General features: G+C 38.7%; 1 protein-coding gene across 2 annotated transcripts; it reads left to right on the top strand.

The window, feature by feature from the left end:
* The first annotated feature begins 15,667 nt into the window (after positions 1 to 15,667).
* Positions 15,668 to 26,206, top strand: LOC114656131 (hatching enzyme 1.2-like). Of its 2 annotated transcripts, XM_051930564.1 has the most exons (10): positions 15,668 to 15,787; positions 15,872 to 15,923; positions 18,042 to 18,107; positions 19,854 to 20,012; positions 23,272 to 23,389; positions 23,516 to 23,694; positions 23,791 to 23,872; positions 24,032 to 24,055; positions 24,959 to 25,083; positions 26,036 to 26,206. In XM_051930564.1, exons 1-10 carry the CDS (start codon positions 15,683 to 15,685, stop codon positions 26,041 to 26,043), a joined length of 918 nt encoding a protein of 305 aa, XP_051786524.1. In that variant the 5' UTR covers positions 15,668 to 15,682; the 3' UTR covers positions 26,044 to 26,206. The 2 variants fall into 2 exon arrangements, with proteins under 2 accessions (XP_051786524.1, XP_051786525.1); XM_051930565.1 differs by lacking the exon at positions 24,032 to 24,055.
* The last annotated feature ends 281 nt before the right edge of the window (positions 26,207 to 26,487 follow it).

Genomic DNA, 26,487 nt, shown 5'->3' with positions numbered 1-26,487 from the left:
GAAACTGGCCAAGGGTAGGTGTGCCAAGCTTGTGGCATCATATTCAAAAAGACTTGAGGCTGTAATTGCTGCCAAAGGTGCATCAACAAAGTACTGAGCAAAGGCTGCGAATACTTATGTACATGTGATTTCCCAGTTTTTTTGTTTTTAATAAATTTGAAAAAACCTCAAGTAAACTTTTTTCACGTTGTCATTATGGGGTGTTGTATGTAGAATTCTGAAGAAAAAAATGAATTTAATCCATTTTGGAATAAGGCTGTAACATAACAAAATGTGGAAAAAGTGATGCGCTGTAAATACTTTCTGGATGCACTGTAAGTTTCTTTGTGTTTCACCTGGATATGAATGCCACTGTAGTCCTGTCAAAGGCATCTTCTTCCCTCACCTCGATTGACCTGGCTGAGAAAGGAGCTTGGTCCTCAGCCCATGGCGATAGGAAAGAGCAGGGGCTATTCAATTACAATTTCAGTTGGCCAAATTTTAAAACCAAGAAATTTACCTGGGCCAGCAGGTAATGACACATTTTAAATCAACACAAATGAATCCTAGAAATTTGATTCTGTTCATCTGGACAAAGTTTTTAAGTGGGAGAAATATTTCGAGACTTATCCAAGTCTCTTCCTCAGTCTCAATTGACTGCAGGTTTCCCCAACCTTATAAACAGTACCTTTGCTTAATCACAGAGACTAGCACCATTGACAAAGGGCCAGTTGATCAGTGATATGCAAATTGTCCACTGATTAGTAGACGTGTGAACCATTCATAGAGGGTTGAGGAATGGCTGCAATCACAGCATTGTAAGATGGCGACAGATGTACCCTTAGGCCCCCTCCTCTGTTCAGAGATGGTCGTTCCTTTTCCACGTAAATGGCCTCCTTGATTCCTCTCTCAAACCAGCGCTCCTCCCTGTCCAGGATGTGCACCTCTTCATCTTTAAAGGAGTGACCACTATCCTGTAGATGTAAATAGACTGCGGAGTCCTGGCCTGACGAGGAAGCTCTTCTGTGTTGTGACATGCACTTAGCCAGTGGCTGCTTGGTTTCCCCGATGTACAATTCACGGCACTCCTCCTGGCACTTAACTGCGTAAACTATGTTACTCTGTTTGTGCCGTGGGACCCGATCCTTGGGATGGACCAATCTTTGGCGTAGCGTGTTTTGGAGTTTGAAAGCCACTGAGACCCGGTGTTTCGAGAAAATGCGCCTCAGCTGTTCCGATACTCCTGACACATACGGGATCACTAAGGGTTTTCGCTTAGGCAGTGGATGTCCTTCCTCTCTCATGAATCGCTTGGAGCGTTCTTTAGGTGTCCTCCCTGCTTTGACAAAGGACCAGCTGGGATATCCACATTTATTCAGGGCCTTTTTAACGTGGTGTTCTTCTGCTTCCCTGGCCTCTGAGCCTGTGGGAATGGTGTTAGCTCTGTGTTGTAGAGTCCTAATGACACCTAGTTTGTGCTCTAGTGGATGGTGAGAGTCAAACCTTAGATACTGGTCCGTATGTGTGGGTTTACGGTACACATCCACTTTCAAATGTCCCCCATTGACGATGGAAATTTCACAGTCTAAGAAGGCTAGCTTGTTATTTTCCATATCCTCTCTGGTGAACTTGATGTGTTTGTCCACCCCGTTGATGTGGTCTGTGAACTGTGGTACCTCCTGAGATCTGATTTTCACCCAGGTGTCATCCACATATCTGAACCAATGACTCGGTGGTGTTCCAGGATAGGATGATAGAGCCCTCTTTTCCACTTCTTCCATATATAGATTGGCTACTATAGGTGAAACAGGGGAACCCATGGCACACCCGTGCTTCTGCCTGTAGTACTGGCTTTCGTATATGAAATATGTTGATTGAAGACACAGTTCCAAAAGCAGGCACACTTGGTCTGCGTTGAGAGAGGTTCTTTTACTGAGAGTGGGGTCATTCTGTAATCTCTTACGTACTACCTCCACTGCTTCAGTCACTGTTTATAAGGTTGGGGAAACCTGCAGTCAATTGAGACTGAGGAAGAGACTTGGATAAGTCTCGAAATATTTCTCCCACTTAAAAACTTTGTCCAGATGAACAGAATCAAATTTCTAGGATTTCCTTACCTGGATTATTGAGCATGCATCGAGACAACACAAATGAATGCATTTTAAAAACAAGTAGTGTTTATTCATTATTTCCCTTTTACATTTGGTCACTTCTGACACAGGCACATCAAAAATGTCTCTCTATTATAAAAAAAAAAATCATGAGACGAGACGAAACAAGACTATTTCCAAGAGATTTTCTGAAGTCCTGCGAGTCGAGGCTACCGCCAAGAGATTTTATCAAGTCCCGCCCTCCTCTCAACCATTGACGGTTAACGGCCCATGCCCACGGTCTGCTCACCTCTCATTCGTGTGAATGCTTTTGTCAGACACAGTCCCTTATAAATTTTTACATTTTCTTCACTTGACATTCCCAATAAAAGAAGACTTATTACATCCAAATCTTAATGAAGAATTTCATCCCAAAAGGTTATCAACAGAAGAAATGAGTACACAGCCAATCCTAGCACCAAGAAACGATGAAGTCAAACGAATTTATGCAAAAATTGTCAATCGGTTACACAGCAAATTGGTTAAATGCATATCAAAAGACTATGCTGAAACAGTTGGTGGTGATTGCGCAGAAGATGAAATCATCAACTTACAATATGCCGTAGAATATCTACAAGCATTAACACCATCCGGTCTTCCACTGGCCAAATTACTGTTGAAAGAAGAATGTATCGTAATGTTATTGCGTAATTTATGTCTGAGTCCTGGGCTATGCCATAGAACAAGATTAGTTGTATTCAAAATTGGTCGAACAATTCTGACATTCTGACAGGTAATGTAGTATATCTTTTGCGGAAAAAATTAGACACCAAAGGAGATCTTGATATGCCATTCGTATTGAAACTGTTTACTGTTTCCTGTTAGAATAGCTTTTGCTATGACAATTAACAAATCACAGGGACAAACATTCGAAAAAGTCGGTTTATTTATTAGAGAGAAAGAAATGATATTCACTCATGGGCGTTGCGTTGTCATGATGTACAGTAACTCCAAACACGGAATCAAAATTCAAAGAGATATTGACAAAAAGTTAATTCCAAATATTGTTTTTACTGACATTTTACAGTAAAAGTGTAAGTTTAAAAAGTATTTGCGTGTTAATTCCAAAGCCAAACAGAATGAAACATATAATGCAACGAATACCTCTTCATAATTTTCTTTCAATTTATTACGTTTTACTGTTTTTTACTATGGTTAATTATTCGCTGTAATGTAAACTAATTATTTCTATTATGCATATTCCCATGAAAATAACAATCTGTTTAAATTGTACATCCGCTTCCCCATAGCGTAGCTGCAAAGTGGTTAATGTGTAGCACCCGCACAGGGGGTTGGCAAGCGAAGCGAGCAGGGGGCAAAGCCAACTAGTATAAAATAAAAAAGCTACTGTATACCTGAACAGAATCTGAGGTAGTAGCAATACTTTTTTCCACTTTTAAAATAAACAATAAACATTTTGCTCACATCTGACTCAGGCACATCTCAAAGTGCAAAAAAAAAAAAAAATGCACTGTATTAGCAATAACATTTGTTTCCCTTTTGAAATATGAGCCCCCATTTAAAGGGGCGGTCATAACAGGCAAGGGAACTTAAACTATTTCATTCATATGGTTTTAATCACTCATATGACATTGGTTAAATTTGAGTTCCACAATAATGCCTTTCCCGTGGAATTTTTTTTTCGTCAGAAATGGTATGGTTGTAGTATGGCGTGAAAGTGGACTAGGTACAGTACATTTACTTTAATGATTTGTCTTTAAAATGTCTGTACAGAGTTCTTGGGTGTCAAGTAATGAATTATTAATAATAATTATTACTATTATTTATTTTTACTAAATCTTATTTTCCATGTTTCTTTGTAGTTGAACTCCCGTTGAAAAGTTTATTGGTAACAGAACATATGGTGAAAGTGAATGACTGAAGTAACAACTAACAAAGTGGCATTTTTTATACCATTTTAACAAAGTTTACTGTCCGCCATCAATCACTGTAATACACCTTCAACCTTAAAACGCAGACTTCATCACATCACTGTGCGTGACAAAACAGCGGGTAGGCGACTGCTCGTATATGTTTACTGACTGACAGGCCAGCACTTTGCATGAAGTTTGAATTAAATCAAAAGAGAAATGGCATGCAAAGATGCGCGAACACAAGAAGATCAGTGACAATCACACCTTAGTGAGCCAAATCAGAAGGGACAACTGAATTCCACAGGGCACAGATATATTCATAACAGGGGACCTATATGATGGGCAGGTGAATTTCAAATGTTTTGCATGCCTACCTTTTGTTTTGATGACCGGTTGCATCATATTCAGCCTTTCGTTCATTATTTTGGCACAAGTGTAACCAGCCTCTCTTTGAAATTCACAGCCATCCTCTCAGCAGCATGCACTTAGAAATATTTTCCCACGCGTGTCTCCAAGTCTTATGTCATTTTCACCCCAACTCCCTTGCACTTAGTGTGGGATATAAACCAGCCTGTATGCGGCTCAGGGGATATGCAAGGGGGAGCCCATACCGACATGTATGTTAATGGCTCATCCGCTTAACAATAAAAAAAATGGAGTTTTGCATCTGTTAAAATATCATTAGTTTAAAGTTTCAATGATTGAATTTGCAACTGGCAAACAATGTAGAAATGATAATCGTCAAAGCCAATTTTTGGTTGAATCTGAGACCATTTTAGTTGCAGTCTGGCGCCCTGGCAGAAACCACGGAGGTTGCATATGGACTGCATGTGTCCCACCGGCCACCTTTTGAATAGGCCTGGGATAGAGCAACAAGGAAAACAGAGGAGCATAATACTCTGTTTCATCATTATAGTTATTATGCCAAAAGAAGAAACAAAGAAATTGAGTGTGACAATCACAACATACAACCTCATTATTTAGCACTTTTTATATACAGTGTTGACCGAAGCACCCAATGTGCTATGGTGCTGAGATGGCTCTCAGCTCTTGTGGTTATGCTTCTGTAGCTTCAATGACACACAATATAGTGATCTCTGGTGTTTGTTCCTTCCTTTTCCCTTTTTGCATGAAGTTGACAACTTTTAAAAGTTTATCAAATTAGGTGAACTCTCCAAGCCCTATTCTCTGTTCAATGCCACATGCTCACATAGTATACATGCACAAAGATGCCCAATCAGTGAATATTCACATTGATTGCAAGTATTTCAGCATCCAATGGTTCAAGAACCTTACTTCTAAACACATGTATCATCATGCTGTGATCACCGTTGGATTGTTTAGATTTATTTGTACATGCTGAGCAGTTTATGTCTTGCAAGCAGTTGTGGTTCCATTCAGCTGGTTCACACTAACTCTTATCTTTATCACTCTCATTAAAATTTGCACCTATCAGTACACAGTCTAATGATACTTGAGTTGAGAAAGCTTACAAAACCTAAAAATATGTTAACTGAAAAATCTTACATCCATGTGACATATTCAACTGCAAAATTATGAATTGCAACACTTTTAACATCTTAATACTGTAAAAGAAAGCCAGAATACATTTTTAATAACAGCATCACCGCATCTTTGCAGAGAAATTAGTTAAGCAAGCCACTCCTGTACCCAAAATTCAAAGTACCTTTTAAAGTGAAAAACAACCTGCAACATCCCAACGTGTTTTGGACTTAAATCCCAACCATGGATAAAAAATTTAAAATTATGAGGGAAGTACATTCTTGGTAAGTAAGCGAAAAGGAGCACCATAGTATATCATCAATCCACCCCAAAATACACCCTGCCAGGAAGCTGAATAATAAGACTGAGGGATGATCATCAAAAGATGTAAACCTGAACGTGAAAGGGGTATTCTACAGTGTTAACAGCAATTGGATTTCTTCTTGCCCCTTAATATCTCCATGTATTTTGACATACTGCCAAAAAGGAATTGTGTAACAGATACTGATTCATACTCAGAATTGATTAACCAATACATTTTGCAAAAAAACTATCAGACTCCTTTTCTCTCCTTTGACTCAATAACCTCAAAAATTGTATAGCAAATTTAACGACAAAACAGTTTAAACCAGATGAACAATATGCTTAATAAAAATTACAAGAATACAATTAAAAGCAACACTGAAATTCAAAACTGCGGCACCTAAAACATTGTACAAACACTCTTAATTCTATTTCGGTTAGTTCCAATGGTGATGAATATAATAAAGCCAGAGATGAGAATTAATGAAAACAATGAGGATTGTGAAATATTTCAAGTATTAACTTTAAAAAAAATCACATCAGATTTTTGGGAAAACTAGTTTAGCAAACTTTCTTCACCTTCACAGTCTGAGAATGTCTGTCTCTTCATCCCACCACTGCAGGTTCTTCATGGTGATCGATTTGTTGTGAATTGCAAAGTAAATTGATTTTCCAAAATCCAAATTCTGAACTACTGCGAGTTTCCTTTTCTCTTTGACAATTCACAGCTCCAGCATTAAAATAGTTTTTTCCTACTGTAGTTTTTTTATAAACATCAGGATGACTGGTATTCACTAAGTTTATTTTAAAAAATCAATAATGAAACAAGAAAGAAAAAAAAAGTTTAAAAAAATGAAGCCGACCGTACTCAGAAAACAGAATAATGTCAAATACCAAACCAAGCTGACAAAACTGATCAACAGAGCCAAAACAAAAGTCAAAATGAAGGTTGCAAAAGCCCATAACTACTTTGGCTTTCTTTCCCCAAACTATTACTAAAGATTGCTTTTTGCCACCATCTTGTATAGGCAGGAAAATAGAACTCATGTGACATATCCATACAAAACTTCATCAAATGGTCAAGCTAAAGGCAAAAATACACTTGAAGATGGGATCAAAGGGATGTCACTGGCAAAGCATTAAAATAAACCAAAACTATCATTAAAAAGTATAAAAAAATGAAATAACAAATTAAAATGACAGATTCCTTGGGGTACTTTAACAAAGATTCTTAACATTTTGTTGAAACTGTTTTGCTTTCCCTCAGCTTAAACAGAGACTATTGATTGGGGTGACCAGATTTCAAAGTCACAAATCAGGATACAGCTTATTAACTTGGAAATCAAATGGTGTGGGTGGGGGCCCCCTTAGAGTTTCATGCTGCACATTATTAGGCGTACATTATATTGAATAGTGGGAGGAGGCAGACTAGTATAATTGGGACAATTTGCTATATTTCAATTATTGAATGGGATGCATTTACTGGAAATTGGACATATGATCACCCTATTGATGACTTTTGTAGACGTGGCTGTCTATATAGTGTAAGTAACACACAAGATTACAATATAACATATAGTGTGATATACAACAATAACATGGAACAATGCAAGGTTACATAGCAAAACCAATAATATGCATTGATGCAGTGTACTGGATGTGGACTGGCATCCCTACCAGGATTGAACAAAGAATTTTACCCAACCAGGACACTACTGCAATGGATGAACAGGGGGAGAGGAGCACTGCTGAATATTTTTCCCCCAATACACCAGATGGCAGTATCCCTGGGTTGGGATTACTGCAGAGACACCCACAGGGCATGCTGGGATCTGTAGTCCTGTAGGACAGCCCTGTTGGGTTCCGTGGGTGCCGCTAGGAGGAGCTTTTGGGATTCATATTCCCTACTTTCAGCGACTTCCAGTCAACACAAAAGTGCTTCTAATGGGCTATGCCCTAGCGCTGGAAATACTCCGGGTTCGTAGAAGAAAAGAAGCCACTGGATCTCAGCCATATGAGTCAGAGTCAGATAGAAAAGAATGAAGAAGTGGAAAATGAAGGAAAACAATTAGTATGAGATTTGCAAAAGCCTTTGTAAGGTGTTTTGATGCAAATAAACTTTTTAATTACATCCAGACCTGTGTCTGTTGTAATTGGGAGGCAGCTAAAGGGTCTTAATAATAGTAGTTCCACACCAGACCAGGGGGTGGTAAGGTGCACTAACTTTCTCTCTCAATCCTGTGCAGACCATCCACGGGAAATCCCACACATTGTCATTGATGATGTCACTTCCGGTTTCGGGCTCATTGATGGTGTCACTTCCGGTCCTGGGTACATCACTTCTGGTCCTAAAGACGTCACTTCTTGTCTGTGCCTTTAAAGCCACCATCTTTACAGCCTTACAATCAGTTCTGTTTTGGACTTGAACCTGAACACAACTCATCAACCAAACCCATTTTGTAGCCAGGACACAATATACGGGTGGCTGTCCCAAACCTTTTTGATGTCTTCCTGTTATTCTTGTGACACTGTGAAACTGAGTCTGTGGTTTGGGGTGCTGTAACGCCCCCTAGTCGTCACAAGTATTTATATGAACAGGTTCCTGCTAACCAAGCAGTCAGGAAATCCTGCCAACTACACCACTGTGACCACTAGAGTGTGTTGCAGCACCCCAAACCACAGACACAATTGCACAAACAAACAGACATTAGGGAGAAAATGTTCAGCAGTGATCATCTCTACCAGTCCTTCCATTGCACTGGCCTCCTGGCCAGGTACGGATTATTGTTCAATCATTTGAGAATTTCAACTCTCAAAACAAATTTGACTTGGCCTCTAATGGTGGCAGTTACATGTTATGGGGATACATCAACATGATGACTTGAAATAAGTGAGACATAGAAACAACCTTGAAGAAGGGTTTATGGTCAAACTCAAACGTGGTATGGTTTAAACATAAACATCAATATGCTTAAGTGGCCTGGTGAAAGCCCAGACTTCCATGAGTACATGTTCTCTATGTATTGCATATATGTTTATTTATTTATAAGGAAACATTCATTACTCAGGCATGTACACCGATGTCAGTATTACAAGATGGGAGAAATGCTTTAGAATAGTCCAAATAAAATACCAACTAAATAAAGACCTAAAGAAAAGTTTAGCAAAATTACTGGGAATGTGTTATAGATGCCTTTAACACACATACTAGTGTTAATAATCAACTTTATAATAATACCAAAAAGCAAGTTTAAATGAAAATAACATAGCAACCTTTCATTAACCAAATATAAACCAAGATCATCAGTTTTGAGGCATAAACAAATCCTAAACAGAGTGCCAGTTCTCTATATTTATCCACAACCTCTGGTCATTTAATATAACAGATAATTGAAAATGTGGTGGTAGCAAGTATCTCAAACTGTTACTCATTTTATGTTCATAATGAGAGTAAAACAGGCCTTGGGAAATAGATTGAAATATATGTGTGTGTGTGATGTCACAGATACCCGCAGTCATGGGCGCCATCCTTTTCCTGGGGCATTGATAGTCATGTACTGAGTTGGACTAGCGCAAATAAAGGTATCCAACAACAAGTTCTAGTGCAAATGGTGTAAATGTGGATTCGGTAAAAGCAAGCAGTTTCCAAAGTATTGTGCAGAAAGTCCCTAATAAATAGGAAAATTGCTTCCTTTTTTTTAGTCTTCCCCCAAGCACTCTCTCCTGCTCATCCTCTTGGGCCTCATAGCAGGGTTGAGATGCTGGTGAATGTGCTGAAACATCTGACTTATGTCCGAGCCACCTTCTCTGGTACCTGCTGGTACACTCCGAGTCTGGTTCTACCATCCTGCCACCTCCATCAATCACCACAGGACCCTCAAAGTTGAAATTCAGATTTTTCAGTCTAACTCTTGACTGCTCCCACCATAGTTTCTTTATGCTTCAGGCCGATTCTGAATAAAGTCCATCCTGTGTCTTTCCAATTTCTCCTGCACCAGCCCAAGGTTCCTTTCTGCTCCTGACTGCATTCCATCTTTCCCCTTTAAAAGTCACTAAGTTGATTCTTAAAACAGCACAATCTATAAGAAAGAAAAAAAGAAATCACACAGATGCAAGTAAATCTCTTTTTGGCTGTTTTTTGTATTTTTCGCAATACAATTAGAATTGATTTATTATATCTTTTCCAAAAATGGTAGATACACACATACTGTAGATGAACAGGTAAATGATGGTCAGGTAATCCCTCTTATTCTCCACAATGTCCTCTTTTAGAGGCTTAAAATAGTGGTCTGGCAGGTATTTATAAAAATCTAAAAAAATGCCCAGATGTTTGTTTTGATCATTACATACACCTAGTAAAAAAACAGCAGAATTACAGATTTTGTTCAATTTACATTCAACATATATATGTCTTGTAGTCACTTTTTCATTTGAGGGGTATATTAGCTAGCCATAATGAGAATATTATGTGTACTGTTACAGGATATATACAGTAACACTGATCCCTGAGGCTGGCAGTGCAACACCGCATGGCTAATTGTGCATGCAACTGTACTCCCAAAACAAGCTTTAAAGGAGCCCTTCCTTTTCTAAATTCCCCCCTCCCCATCAGCAAACACAGGGCACACTGTGAAATAATACCAACAAAATATTTATTACTATTTACAAAGCGTTTATTTGGTTCAGTTCCTTCTTCCACACTGACTTCAATGAATTTCATGGTGTTCAGCGAATTAGAAAACATTTCTGGGATTTTGCCAAACTCACCGCACAGCGAGCACCATGGAGTTCACTAATTAATACTTACAGCTCAACTAAATGTAGTAATACAATGAGGAAAGACAGCACAATTAGTTTGGGCACCCCTATGGTATAACGAAGTGCAAGGAAAATGAAAAAATAAAAAATAAAAAGACAACAAACAAGAATGTAAGTGAATAGCTTTGCTGTGAAACAAAAAGTTTTGTTAAGGTCTGAATAAGAGCTTTATCTCTTCCCAGTTGCGGGTTGAAACTGAAAACTCACTTCCAGTAGCTGTTATATTGAAATTGCCTGGAAAGGGTAGGTCTTCCTGGAAGTAAGGACACATAAGGGAAATACACGTATCTTAGAGACTGCATCCACTTTCAATTCAGAGTGGTATTGCTTACCTGACTAGAGCCCTAAAGATATCCCCTAAGCACACAAGCTTTATGTCAACACATGAGAATGAAATAAGTCCAGTGATTTTTGTTTTCTTCTTTTTATTTTCTCGAATACGAAGTACAAAAAAAATATTGTAATCGTCCAAAAATTCAATGTTGAGATCTTGATGAATCTTTACGTTTCATTTTGTAAACATTTTATTGAATTTATTAAAATCAAATAACATTCCATACAAGCAAGTCAAGTTTTACAAAACTATGTTCGAATGGAATCAACCCCCACCCATGAAATAGAGAGCTAGGCCAACAGAGTACAACTTCAATAGTAGTAAAAATAAGTAAATAAATAAATGGAATAAAAAAGAGAAGAGAATCTGCTTCCTCAATTTAAATGGTTATTCTAAAATGTTATTGATTAGATTCTGCCAGGTTTTGAAAACTTTTTGCACAGATCCTCTAAGTGAAAATTAGATTTTTTCCAATTTCAGAGAGTATAAAACATCACTTACCCACTGACTTTAAAGAAGTGAGTTGGGATTCTTCCAGTTCAGCAAGAAAGTCTACGTGCCAATAGTGAAGTAAAAGCAATTACAGTTTGTTTGTCCTTCTCCACTTTAAACCTATCTGGAAGTACACCGAACACTGCTGTTAGTGGATTAGGAGGGATTGTGACACCAAAGCTGTCTGATAGACATTTAAAGATTTTAGTCCAGAATAATGTTAATATGGTGCACATCCAAAACATGTGACCCAGTGAGGCTGGAACTTGATTGCAATGTTCACAGGTTGGTCTTGCCCTGAAAACATTTTGGACAATTTTGAACGAGACAGATGTGCTCGATATACAATTTTAAGTTGAATAATTGTATGCTTTGCGCATATGGAGCTCGAGTGAATTCGGTTCATGGCTTCCTTCAACTCCTTTTCTGAAACGTTCTTAAAGCATTGGAATCCTCCATTTTGAGATTTTGATGAAACTCGACATTTTAGACCTCCCTGAATCCGAAAATACCATTTTTGGAATTATGTCTGTGTGTCTGTCTGTGTGTGTATGTGTATGTAAACACGGTAACTTGAGTATGTTTTCACTTAGGTCAACCAAATTTTGCATACAAATATTAGGTACAAAACGTAGATTTCTACCAACTTTTGGGCTATTTCCGCTAACTGGAAGTGGTACTTTACCTTTTATTCATACAGCTGCAGAGTCTGATTTATTCAACTTTACTTTGATAATAATTGTTCAATATATTATTAATTTGATATGATTTGTTGTTGATGGTTCTTTAATGTACATAATATAAAAATGTAATCATTGTCTTGTGGTTTACTCCTCAAATATCCATCCCCATATACGAGAAAGTAAAGGGGAGACCACTCCTAATTTTTATCATTAGAAAACGTTCAGCAAACACTAAATAAAAGGCAGATGCATGCAAAATTAACAAGGAGAACCTTTCCATAAACGGACTAAACACATTTATTCCTTTCTCAATGGCAGAAATTAATTCTTTTGTTGGACAAGTACAGTACTTGTGGAATCTCTCCGTTATACGGACAAAGATTAATTTCTTGGTATCCTTGCAGCTCACTGAAAAAGTTCCGTATCCCTCCAGAAAAGTGATTAAATAACAAGCAATTGTCCCATGTACAGTATACCTTCATGTATTTGATATGTCCTTGAGTAAAGCAAAGCAAGTGCAAAAACAGCAAAAGTAGAGCTTATTCCACAAAGACATTCTAAAATGGCCTGGACATAATTGTTGGTTCTCCTAGAAAAGATCATAAATAATTGGACTAGAGTGATTTTTGTTTCAAACTGTCTGTTTTCTCTCATTAGTATCACACGTCTCCAATTGTGCAAACAATCATTCAGCATATTTAAATGGAGAAAAGTAGCCATTCTGCTGTTTGGTATCATTGTGTGTCCTGCACTGAATATGGAACAGAGAAAGCAAAGGAGAGAGTTGATCCGAAAGAAAGTTATAGACAAGCATGTTAGAAGCAATAGCAACACGACCATCTCTAAGCAGCTTGATGTTGCTGTAACAACAGTTGCAAATATTATTAAGTTTAAGGTTCATAGGACTGTGGTCAACCTTCCTGGATTCAGCTGCTTTGCTGCATCTATCAAGGGGTGCCTTGAGTCTTTGTAGGGAACAATGAAATCTCAAGATTATTAAGACATTCTGGAGTGTCCAGTCCCCAGTGTCAGAAAGCTCTGTCTCAGTCCCAGGTTATGGATCCTCCAACAGGATACTAACCCAAAACACACAGCTGAAAGCAACCAAGAATGGCTAAGAATTGGACTGTTTTGAAGTGTCCCTCTATGAGCCCTGATTTAAATCCTACCAAACATCTATGGAAAGAACTGAAACATGCAATTTGGCAAAGACCCCCTTTAGGCCTGACACAGCTGGAGCAGCTGGTGGACAATAATAAAGCAGAAATGACGGGGGAAACAGTTGAGACTGAGACTGTGCATGTCCATTGGAGGCTGCCCTGAGGATAGTGTATGAAATCAACATCAGCTCTGAGAACGACTAAGACTCGAATGTCAAGTTCCTCTCCCAACATCCAGCTCTGCTCCGTTCTGTAGCTCTACACTTTGAGCTACTGTATATTGTCTGTATTAGAATATGTTATAGAAATAAATGTTGGAAATAAATGTTGCTGTTGTTTTTTGGTAAACTGCAGCAAGGTGCACTTGGAATGACTGTGTAGTTGACTGGGTGTTAGCATCTGCGTCGCACATTTGAAAAGCAGGCAAAATCGATACTGTAGGTGACCTATTAAACAGATACGAGAAAATGGGGCAGCATTTAACGATAACCCTTACCATGTTTGTTCCTGTCCAGATGTTAGAGGTTGTATGGACACAGTTTTTTGAAGCCTTTCAAAAGGGCAAGAAGACGACAAAAGAAAAGGACAGTGAGAGAGATTTTACTTTGGAAAAACAGATTCATTCCAAAAAATAGAGACTTGGCAATTTCTGGGAGCTCCCCATTGTTGAACACAGTGCAATGATTCCAGTTTTAAATTGGGGAAGATAACAAATGCAGACACATTCACCTGATTTGCTAGCTTCTCACATTTCATAAAATCGAAGCTCTTTTCTCGTTTTAACCCAACTGTTTCTAAAAATTCTCAAAGCATCGGACTTATGTAGAATTTGTGTTTATGGTTTTGTCGGTGCCTGGGGAACATTTATTGATTGTGCATTTTGTTTTATTTCTCGGCATCTTTATATTAGAACGAATGAAGCATTAATTATCTTTTGTATTGTTTAGTATAATAACATCAAGGGGTTTCTTGTAGAGGGGTGGAAAGGGCGAAATATGATGAGAGTGTTGGCCTTTTCGATCCTTTTGGCCGTACCTTACAGGTAGAAAATTATAGCAGGTCACTCTTCAGCGTTTGTATTACAGGTTAATAAGGTTGTTATTGTTACGTGTACAGAGTACAGTGAAGTTCTCACTTGTATGTGCTAATCAACATGCAACACATCTTATGTAACCGCAGTGCAAATATTTTATGTTACTAGTTAAGATTATTTTATTATAATACCCAAACGTTTGTTAAAAGTTGTGTGTCTGTGGATAGATCTGAATTTATTTTATGGGTGTCTAATAATAAGTAACACTAAACATACAGTGCATAATATTGAATTTTGAGGCCTGCATCACCAGTGAATTGTACCGTGGGCTAAGTATATTATATATGTCTAGTATTCCCTAATGTGTAAGAATTTCACAATTTATTTCTTTGTAAATAGATTTTTCCTTGAGCTTCTTCATGAGCTTTTTGGATCTTTGGAACCAGGAGATTCTGATGTTATTAATATTCCTTGTTTAGAATTTGCCAACAATAAAGTTACATTTTTTAACATAACATTTTGTGTTTAAGAAGAAATGAGAATGAAACTTTAACTGGATATATTCAAGACTGCACAATTGGAAAACAGACAAAAGGAAAAAGATGAAAAGAGGCCCACTACCCATCTTTTGGCCTAGGAGCTCTTCCTCGTTCCCGAGCACCAGCTGTGGTAGCTGTGGCTCTGATAATAGCATATCATACCCAACCTTAATATTGGCAGTCTTAAGATGTTTTTCAGCCATTTGCCATAATAACTAGCCAATCCCTCCTTAATGGGATGCAGGACCTACATGTCTTGTTTGTGTCCTTTCAATGATGCCCTCTGCCAGGTTTGAGGCCAGCTATCCAAACTCAATGTGTTGATCCTGCTAAACAACTAAATCACTGCTGACCTGAAGTCTCCATCCCCTGTCCTGAGGCCACCTGCCAGTTCAGTTCTTCACAAAGCTCACTTGCCCAATATTAAGGTGTGCTATGTTTTTCCATGCCCTGGTCTGGCCCTGATCAAATCTGCTAATTAAAGAAATGACAAATGCCAAATGTCCCTGCTGCAGTAGCGTCTACCCAGCAGTCAAGAGATGCAAGGTGCCTGTGATAGACAAAGGTAATTACCAAGTGTCGCAAGTTGCCATATCATCTTCCAGGACATTCATCCCTCAAAGTGCTGGATACGTCCTGCCAACTGATGAGAGAGCTCGGATGATGGCAGGCTGTACTTAAGGTCCACCTTGTTTGGAGGAAATTTTAAGTACAGGGGTGTCAGGCTAGTCTGTCAAGTCAAAGACACTGAGGCTTTAAGAAATGCTTTACGCAGCGCAAGCCCACAAGTATAAAAGGCTTTGTCACTTGCAGCATGCCAGCAGTTGGCCTGACACCTCTCTGGTGCTCCAAGATGAACCCCATCAAGTTTTTTTTGCTTTTAGGTTTTCTTGCTCATATCGCTGCATTTCCAGTTCAGGTATCAACATTTATGCACCTCGGAGTCCATTGAACAGTGGACTCTGCTCCCACTCTCCTAATCTTCTCTGTTTCCTCTCCCCAGAATTCAACTGGATTGAATGAAGAAGCAGCTCGATTTAAAAGAGGCTTTTCTGGTAAGTTCCATCTGCTTTGGGCACTAACAATTTGATTTGTTGGTCATTTTTAATTTCCTCCTTTGGCTGATGTGGATTATTATTTTATCCATCTATAGATGTTTCTTTGTGAGTGGTCAGGGGTTACATATGAATGAAGCAAAGAAAAGCAGAATAAGAAGCTCCATCAAAATCAGAGCTACTACAAGGTCACCACTAGGGGGCATTACATTTGGAAAGGCATATTATTGCATGAACTGAAGGTCTTACATGAGGTTCTTAAGCAAACAGAGAACATGGTCAGCTTAAGGGGCTGACAGTGAGCCAGGAGCCATTATGGATGCTTGGAGCTTTAAAGAACATAAGAAATTTGACAAATGAGAGGAGACCAATCAGTCCATCAGGCTCATTTATTTGCCTAATATCTAAGCTGCCCTAGTATCTAATCCAGAAACATCTTAAAACCAGTTAAGGTTTCTGTATTGGCTACATGGCTCATTAATTTGTTTCAGATTTGTTTCTGTCTTAAATGCACTTCCCCTTAATTTCCACTGGTGTCCTTGAGTGTGTAATTCACCCTTAAGATGAAAGAGCAGGCCAGGGGTTACTCTACTAAAGTGACCCTCTAAGCCAGGCAGTGCAGTGGTAGTAAGCCACTGAGACTCTGTGTGACACTTAACTTGCTTGTACTGAATTAGTGCTCTGGAGTTGTAGGGGGAGTTAACTACAAATTGGGATATAAATTAGAAGTTACCCTCACCTGTCAGTGTTCAGGCTGTCTCTGATCTGAAAGCGAATATGGCATGTGGCTTCAGTTTTCTGAAATTTGGAAAATTGGAGGTGATGTGATTGTGCTAACTTGTGCTTTCACCCCTTGTTAGGGAGAGCCATTCACCTACCCTTGATTTAGGCCCGGTGGGACAGCAGGTTATACTTTGGGATTTGATATTTAGTGACGGTTCATGCATTGCAAAACAGCTACTTTTAATATTATATGATGTTTTTATTTTCTGCTCTTGATATTTGATTAATAACATTTAGGTGAAAGTTAATCTCTATACGTATAAAATCCACCGTACATACATCTGTCTGTCTGTCTGTCTGTCTATTTTTCACAAGAGAACTACTTAACAGATTTAGATGGGGTTTTTTCTATAATTTGCTTGAACATTCTGGTTGATTTTGCGACTTCTCTCATTGCGCAAAGTATCACAGTTCGCTTGCAGTACTGATTTGTTTGTGTGAATCCGAGAGACACACAGCAGGCCGAGGGGAGAAGGTTGGGGCCCTCCTCATTCACATGCCAGCCTCAGGATGTGTATCTTACCGCCGCTTAGCTAGTGAACGAGAGAACAACTTAATGGATTTAGACTGGGTTGTTTTCTATAATTTGCTTGAACATTCTGGTTTTGCGATTTCTCTCATCACGCTAAGAATCATAGTTCACTTGCAGGAGCGATATATTCACGCTAATCCAAGACAGAGGCTGCGAGCTGAGGGGAGGGGGAAGCCTGACATCAGGATTGGGTAGTCGGGCAGGGCCCTCCTCACTGTCCTGTTTCATTAATACGCAGGCGAAGCCATGGGGGACAGCTAATATGTAATATTTGTGCTGTGCCTATTGAACTTGTAGCACAGCTATCATCTTGTTCATATGGTTGTCATCCAGCCTTGTACCATCAACTCACTTATAATAAAGCTTTTTCATAATTGATGCCTGTAAACTGTTATGTAATGTTATGTTACAATATAAACTAAAAGTTACAAAGATTTACTTGCCAAGGGCATCCCAACTAGGTATACCAGTTTAATTGACTTTATGTTTATGTCTGTTGCCTGCAACCTTCTCAGCTAAATATTCGGCCCATTTTTATTATATGATCTTCGGATTGTGCTCTTCAAAGGTGTGATTAAAGGAAACAGTGAATACCACAAGGTGCCCATATTCAAATACAGTGAAACACAGCAGATCAAAACTTTAATTTTTAAAGCACTGGACCATATTGTGCTTCTTCCTAAACCTTCACACTGCGATATACGAAAGAGCATAATCCAAACGCTGGGGAAGAATGATATTCAGAAAGACGTCTGTTTGTTTTTTCCTACTTTTCTCTGACTTTTTTTTTTTTTTGTTAACAGCTGAACGCTTGGCAGAATCAGAAATGACGGCAATGGATCGAATTCAGGAGACCAATGAAAATGAGTGTAAGTGGTTCTCACTAAAAAGCTACACACAGTCAGCTCAGACAGCTCAGTTTTTGAGTTACATTGTGATCACAGCCACATCACCAACTGAAGGGGGAACTTCAATTCTGTACGCTGCGGAAGGTGAAGGGGAAGCTGTTGCCACACCACAAATGCATTATCTTCACTTCCACTTGAAGCTTTGTATTAGTGTCAGCAAAAACATTGTTGTGAATGCTTTCTTTGCTTAGTTTTTTTAGTGTCTTCTTGTAATGTTTGGGTTAATCTCTTACATTGTTTAAAGGGTTTTAACACACAAAAATTCATTATTTGGTAATCCAAGACTTCCCAAGAAAGTTGCTTATTTTTGCCATTATGCCATGCCAATGCCATTTTGTTTTTTCTTGTAGACATCACCATATTCTGGTACTGGAGATGATTGTTGCCAGAACTATATCCCAGAGCTCTCTGGGGTTGTGCTACATGTGATATTGTCAATGCATCCCTATAAACACTGACACATCTTTTACGTTGTATCCAAGATTGGATAAAGTTGTGAAAAAAACTTGATATTGTTTCATAGTGCTATTCCGGTTAAAACTTATTTTTCTAAACTTTCGACTACAATTCGTGTTTCATCCTTGTTTTGACAAAATATCATTTTGTTTCCTGGGTTTCAATCTCTGCACACCTCTGGTTTATGACATTTCTCCCAGTCCTTTACAAAATTCTCTTAGACAGAACAAACATATTTACGCCCTTATGGGAAATGCGCTACTTTTACCTGCTGCATGTAGTCAAGAACAATTTCTTAATGATCCTAGATCTACGTGGAAATCAAGACAGATGCCTACAATCACCCTGCCAGGACTTTTTCACAGTCCTAACAAAATGTCACATCCTGTGTAAACAGACAGGAAGCAAAGAAAAGGAATTTCCTAACTTGGCAGTCCGCACACTACTAGAAGAAGGGTGAGCGCAGCAGGGTGCTAGAGGATGAACTTATCCAGTGTTTCAGAGACTTGGATTCAGTTGATGAGCACTTCTTAGCATCTTTGAAGGGACCTACACAAGAGAAGATTTTTTGTAGCCAATCAGTTAGTCATTGTCCAACCCGCTACATCCTAACACAGAATCACGGGGGTCTACTGTGTCCACTCCAAAGTTAGGCTATAACTGTGATAGTCAGGATTCAGAGTGCAAACCTGATCTTGTGTATGGTGACTTTAGTGGCAGGAATACCCTTCACTGAGAACAGATAATTGAATCAGAGACTGATATACGATCTGGAACAGCACTACCACCTCCAGATTCGGTTACAGAAGAAGTTCTTCTCTTCAGTCAGACATGTTGATTATGTGTCCAGTGAATGGTGAGACTGCATAGCAACAAGAACCTGGGTGTGATCCACTGTAAGGGCTATGGGGTATGTCCTTCACAATTATACCAAAGGTACTGTAAGTGGGGAGTGCTGAGTACACAAACATGACATGGTGCTGTGATGCCTCCATCTACACATATAGCAGCAAGGTTAGCAACACAGGCTACCAGAGGTGTTCTGTCACTAAATTGTTTGGTTCACAACATGGCTGGGAGCATGAGGACCGGGGTTTTAATGGTCAAATGAAGTATGGCATGTGCTAACTTGTGTTACTTTACAGTAAGTAAAATTGAAAAGGAGGTCAAGACATGCTTGTGTTTTATGAAAACTAGTGTGCATTTGAATGAAATGGAAAATAAATGCCTTTTTCTTTGCATTTTTCTTAGTTTTAGTAAACCCTCCCCCAGAAGGAACAACTTTCAGAGAAGGGGACATTGCTGTGTCCCAGAGGAGAAGTCCAATCTCATGTTTTGCACGCAGCTGTCTATGGCCAAAATCAGTTGACGGTTTTGTGTATGTCCCCTACAACCTTTCTTCGCAATACAGTGAGTGAATCCTCCACATTTTCTACATTTTTATTTTAATTGTAGAGTTTTAGTTTGAATGATGGGATTGGAAATCTTGCTTCTAGCAATTTGGGATACTTCATGTTTTCTATAATAGGCCAACCATCCTGACCTGTTATTTCTTAAGGGAAAAAATAAAGTGCTATCTATCTATCTATCTATCTATCTATCTATCTATCTATCTATCTATCTATCTATCTATCTATCTATCTATCTATCTATCTATCTATCTATCTATCTATCTATCTATCTATCTATCTATCTATCTATCTATCTATCTATCTATCTATCTATCTATCTATCTATCTATCTATCTATCTATCTATCTGTCTGTTATTTGCAGGCTGAAGTTGTCTTGCCAAAGTACATTCATTAAGATGAGTCAGTCATATATGATAAGAAATCCTCACAGTTATGATACGACACAACTTATGAAACAGGCACATCTTACTGGAAGATATCTCCTCAGGGTTTCACTATGAACTAGTGGTAGGGTGTGAAACTCTACCCTTAAACGTTTTAAACTAAACCCATTTCCCAACAGGTCACACAGCCTACTGACAGTGCCACTGCCAGTAGCATATCTAAACTAAGTAGCAGTCTGTTTGAACAAAGCAGGCCTAACAGTTTATATGTGGCTTACTAGGCCACACAACATAAAAACACCATGTTCCCCACACTTCACTTGTCAGTTCACATCTACATGGTGCATAACATACCCAAGCTTATTAGTATCCTGTCCAAACCCTACATATAACTGCTGGGCCACACTCAGTCACCTCACACCTACCAGGTCACATCGACTTCTTCGTCTTCTTCTTTCAGCTGCTCACATCGACTACCCGTGTTAAAGAGTAGCCCACAGAAATGCAGCAGAACACAAGGCTTACATAGTTCCACTTGATCACAGCATGAAGCTCACATACCCACAAGGCCATCCAATAAACTCATTTTTAGTAGTTGGCTACAGAATGCACTTTGGCCATAGGGCTTGCATAAACCTACAGTACTTAGCAACACAATGTGAAGTTACAAGTTATGTTAATGTTTACTGAATTTTTGTTTGATCTGTGTTAAATTTTTATTTGGCTTTGAAACATGGGGAGTTCATTTTTACTTTCACTTTTTATGCACAATAATGAAGTTGAGTTTGTTGTTTTATGTTAATCTTCTGTTATGAAAATATCACTAAGCCATTTTGTTTTCTTATGGGTGGCACCATTTTCTGGTGCTGTTGTCATGTCATGATGGTTGGTTATTAGGGGTCAGGTCCTAGAAACCTTGTCAAAGATTTTGGAGGGTGTCATCATTTTCTGGTCCTCTTGCAAAAACACTATGGCTAGATTTTAAATAGCATGTTCCAGAAGTCAAGCCATATGATGTCATTGGTACAACTGTATTTAAACTGTCACTGAGCTAAGACACATTTTCCAAGATTGTGGAGGGCACTGTCATTTTTTGATCCTGTTGCCATGACCAGATATTAAGTGGCATGTCCTAGGCATGACCTAGATGTCGCACCATGTGATGTCATTGCCACCTGGCACCACACAGAGACACATTGTCCAAGATTGTAGAGGGCATCACCATTTTGTGGTCCTGTTGCCATGACATGATGGCCATTTGTTAGAGGGCATGTTATGAAAGGTGTGCCATGTCATGTCATTGGTAGAACTGTATTCAGATTACCACTGAGCTAAGACACATTGTCCAAGATTGTGGAGCGCACTGCTATTTACTGGTCTTGATGCCACAACATGATGACCGGATATTAGGGGGCATGTCCTAAAAATTGCACCATGTGATGTCAATGGCGCAACTGTATTTAAATTTGTGCCGCACTGACACACATTGTCCAAGATTGTGGCTACTCTGCAAAACATTTTTGCAAGTGCTTTTTTTTATAAACATCGGTTATGAAAAATTATGGTCTGAGTTTTAACTTTGACTTTTGTTTTGTAATTTGGGTTTAACGCATGATACTCTCTGCTTTGTTTTTGACTTCATTTTTCCTCTCCTGTACTGTTTTCTGCTTAAATTTCACATTGTCGTAGTACTTCCAGGCCATACAGCATACCCGTGCTAAGTAGTAGACTTCAGAAACTAACCAGTCACAAGGCTTTGATATACACACCTACAAGATCGCACCAAAGTTCTGATAACAGTTTCAGATTTTGATACTACCTAACACCTACTGCTGTTCTGTTATTTGCAGGCGCAAAAATGTCTGTGAAATTCCAGACGGTAGAATACTTTATGATTGGAATCCTATAATACAGCCCAAGCTTTACTACAGCAGAACCCACCCTTGAGGTTTAATTTCTCCAGGAATGCAGCAGACTGGAGTTTTTGTTGGCAACGCCTTTGTTGTCAAGTGGCTTTATCTCCATATTTCTGTGACACTAGCAATGGCCACAAACTGTTAGGTTCCATTTACATCAATCAGTTATAAATTGATTGAGTTGACTATGTGTTTAACTTAATCTGTATTGTAGGTTTGTGCAGATGTGTAATTTGTAAAATTTATCATTTCTATGTTACCTTTAGAACTGATACAGTGCTTTGATTCCATTCTCAGTCATGAAGTCTATATGAAAATCAACTGAAATTGAAATGTATGGTTGACCATAGATAGTGAACGTCACATCCCTCTGGATTGTCTTTCTGTCTTGTGTGGCTATGTTGCTTTGATTACTACAGCACAGTGCTAACAATTCAAGAGGAGCTGTTCACTCACACCATAATTTGTCACAGTTTGGAAACTGAAGCCACTCTTGTGGTTCCAGTGGTTCCATGCGAGGTTTACTGGTTATGAACACTGCCGCTCTATGTGTGATTATTGAAATGTAACTCTCTACATCTCTTGAGATCAACACAATATTTTTTTTTTTGCATTGTGGGATACTCTAGTATTATGTTTTATCTAAAAGTGTGTATGCCCTTTATTAGTAAAGCTGGAGCTGTTCATATAGTAATTGGTTATTGCCAAGTGTGAAGTATCTGAGACTTGAAACGGAATGGCCGCTGAGTGCTCTCTCCATGCATCCATAGTCTGTCTCTGTGGCAATCACAAATCTGTTGGCTTAGTCAATCTATTTTCAAACAACTTGCATAAATATTGTTTTAATAAGAATACAAGAACATGTACAATTTAAAATTTTCAGCAAACTGCAAACAATACAAAAACAATTTTTTGCCTTTAAACTGTTTCTAATTTTTACATTTTGTTCTATCATAGATGATATTGAGAAAATGGCCATTGAAACTGGAATGCAGGATATTGCTAATGGGACATGCATTAGGTTTGTGCCCCGCAGCCATGAGTCCAATTACCTGAACATTCAGTCCAAAACCGGGTGAGCCTTTCAGTCTCTTACAGAATATCTACTTTTAGCTTAACCGACAAATGGACGGCTATGATCCAGAATAATCGCACTGTGGCCTACAAAAGCTCTGATGTCTTGATTTTCTTTGCAATGCAGATGCTGGTCATTTCTTGGGCTTAATGGAGGTGCACAGCCACTGTCCCTTCAGGCACCAGGATGCACATGGTCTGGAGTCGCTGCGCATGAGTTAATGCATGCTTTGGGCTTTGTGCATGAACAATCCCGCATTGACAGAGACAGGTACATCACCATTCTGTGGGAGAACATTCTGAAAGGTAGGTGATACTTCAGACCTTAGGAGAATAATAAACCCAAAATCCAAAATCACTGGTCTCTTTCTCATTTCTAACTATGAACTGTTGTCTCAACAGATCGGGAGTTTAATTTTGACAAGTACAAAACTAACAACCTGGACACACCATATGACTATGGGTCCCTCATGCATTTTGGAAAGTAAGTTTACGAAGACAAAACCAATGGGGCTTTTTAATCATTCTTGCCCTCATATGTGTTCCTTCTCAAACAGCACCACAACTTATTTTGTTTTTTTGTCTCTTTTGGACACATTAGCATTCCCTTATAGTCAATTATTAAATTTCCTTTTTTTCCCAGCTACAAACAAAACAGATCGACACAGTAAGTGATGCTTTTATTATCTTGTGATAAGGATGAAGATCCCTTTAAAATATCATGGTTTCCACAGGCAGGGAAGGATTCCCTGTGTCTGCAGGAATTTTCCTTCCCACATTCTGAAGAAATAAGTGTCAGGGACTCTGACCTGACCCAGTGAAGGACCAGCAGGACTTGGCTCCTGCTGTACACCCATATTGCCCATGACGTCCACAAAATTGAATTTGGTTAAACGGTTTTGATAACTAAACCACAGGCTAAGAATGTGATGAGACACCGGAAATCAACTCTCGTATTTTTTGTGACAGGACTGCCCATCTAATTGGGTAGGAGGCTTTGGATATGGAAAACAGACTATGCTCACATGAACGTGTTTACTTCTGGCTGATTTCTTTACCCTTTGGGGTGTGTTATTCCCCAGTACTGAACATATAATAAATACAATGTAAACACGGAGCTTGGAATTGGGAAACCAAGCTTTAGGCGAGAGAGAGAAACAGCAATGATGGAGTTTTGGGCCTGCTCTACTGAAACCTCATTGAAAACTACACTTGTATCCAGGCTTATTTATTTGAAAATAATTAACTTTGTGAGTCAGTAGGGTGAGCAATTGCGTGCCTAATTTCAACACTGTGTTTTAGACAGGTTGAAATAAAAGATTACAGTAGTTTGAGGGTATTGCCAGTTGTTCTTAATTTTCTTCTCCATTTTGAATACCGCAGGCATCAACACAACACTTTCACACAAATGGGAAATGTGTGTTAATTCCTTTTTTTTTTGTATATGTAGGGCATAATTTGTAATCTTAGTAATAAAGGATTTTGCTAAATCAAACATCTTTCTTTCTTTATTTATGGATGAATATTTTATTTTAATTCAACACTAAACTCTACAATGCCAATGTTACAGATATGCCTACTCTGAAGATGGCCTCCCAACCATTCTACCAAAATCAAACATCAATGTGCAGATTGGACAGCGGTTTGGTCCTAGTCCCACTGACAAGCTTAAAATAAATAAACTCTACAAATGTGGTAAGTAATTTCTTCAAATTCCTCTAAACAACTAGAGTGCATGTTAACTTTAGCAGTTGTCATGGGATAGCCCTATCATGTTCCGAACCAAAGATGTGGGTTTCTAGCTGTACATTAGGAGATAATCTTCCATTGGAGGTTGGAAAAGGAATGGGAATGTCAAAAGAGAGGAGTCCTGATGGGCCTAATAGAGAGAGCATCATGTTGATAGTACAGTATATGAGGTGGGCTGCAGACTGTGAGATCCACCTTAGCTTGTTAACTCTTTCCTGTTAGTGTTGTTTCCAGATTATCAATGTACTGTTTTTACACAAGCCTTATGCCAGCTAAAGGAATACTCCACCCAAAAATAATATTTTTCATATGTTCCCCCATACAATTTGTAGTGATTGCTTAGGAAAATTAGTAATCTGTCTTCATGCAGAATGGAGATGGTGAAGTTTCTGATAAAATAGGGGCTTATGGAGACCATATCAAAAATGATGATGAAAAAAATCTCACATTACTCATTTCGCAATCCACGTCTTTCAGTAGTATGCTCACAACATCTCAGATACACATATCTTTACTAATATATAGCTAAATAAACCAGAAAATGCTCTCATGATTGAAAATGTAATGTTTTAAATTGTAAAACAAGCATTGGATTTGAAGAGGACAAGTCTCCTAACGAAGGGTTTTTCAGGAGCAGATTATCAATACACAATGGGATCATTACCTGGGTTATATCTGGGTTCATTTTTCAAATTATTTATGAGTTTGCAGGATGGGTATAGATGCGTCCATGTATCCATTTTCTGGAAAGATTGCTTATCTTTTTACGGGCATGTTGTCTAGATTGGATGTAATGAAAAAGTCAAGTTCAAAAGTGGATTCTTGTCTGACTACACATTGATTCCAGAAGTTTAACAAGAGGCCACTCAAATTATTTTGCTCTTTTGTCTCTTCACAGCTGTCTGAGAAGAAGAAGAAACAGAAGATAAAGAAAAGAAGCAACTAGAAGCAAGACAAGCAGGCAGTGAACCTGAAGCAGTAGAAGATTATGTTTGACATAAGCTGCCTTTTTTCTTAGAATTAGTACTGCTGCCAAATCACAAAATAAAGTTTGACTGCTTTCACTTGCCTCAATGTCTGCATTGTTTGATTTCAGGGCCTTCTTGATCCAAAACAAAAATAGAGGGCAACATATGACCAATAACAATAAGTAAGGTACAGATATTTAGGAGACCCAATACATGAACAATAATGAAAATGACAAAAGACAGAACTTTTTGAATCGATCTAAGGTTGGCCTAACTGCATTGTGAAGTGCCTCACACACTCATCACATCTCCCTCTCTGCTTTTCTGTCCTTTTTTCTACCTGCCAACTGAACCTTTGTCTACCTTCCACCTGACTCCACGT

Source organism: Erpetoichthys calabaricus, chromosome 8 (assembly GCF_900747795.2).
Source record: "Erpetoichthys calabaricus chromosome 8, fErpCal1.3, whole genome shotgun sequence".
In the NCBI taxonomy this organism is placed as follows: Eukaryota; Metazoa; Chordata; class Cladistia; order Polypteriformes; family Polypteridae; genus Erpetoichthys; species Erpetoichthys calabaricus.
Note: the sequence above shows the minus strand (reverse complement) of the source record. Positions and strands in the feature narration are given on the sequence as shown.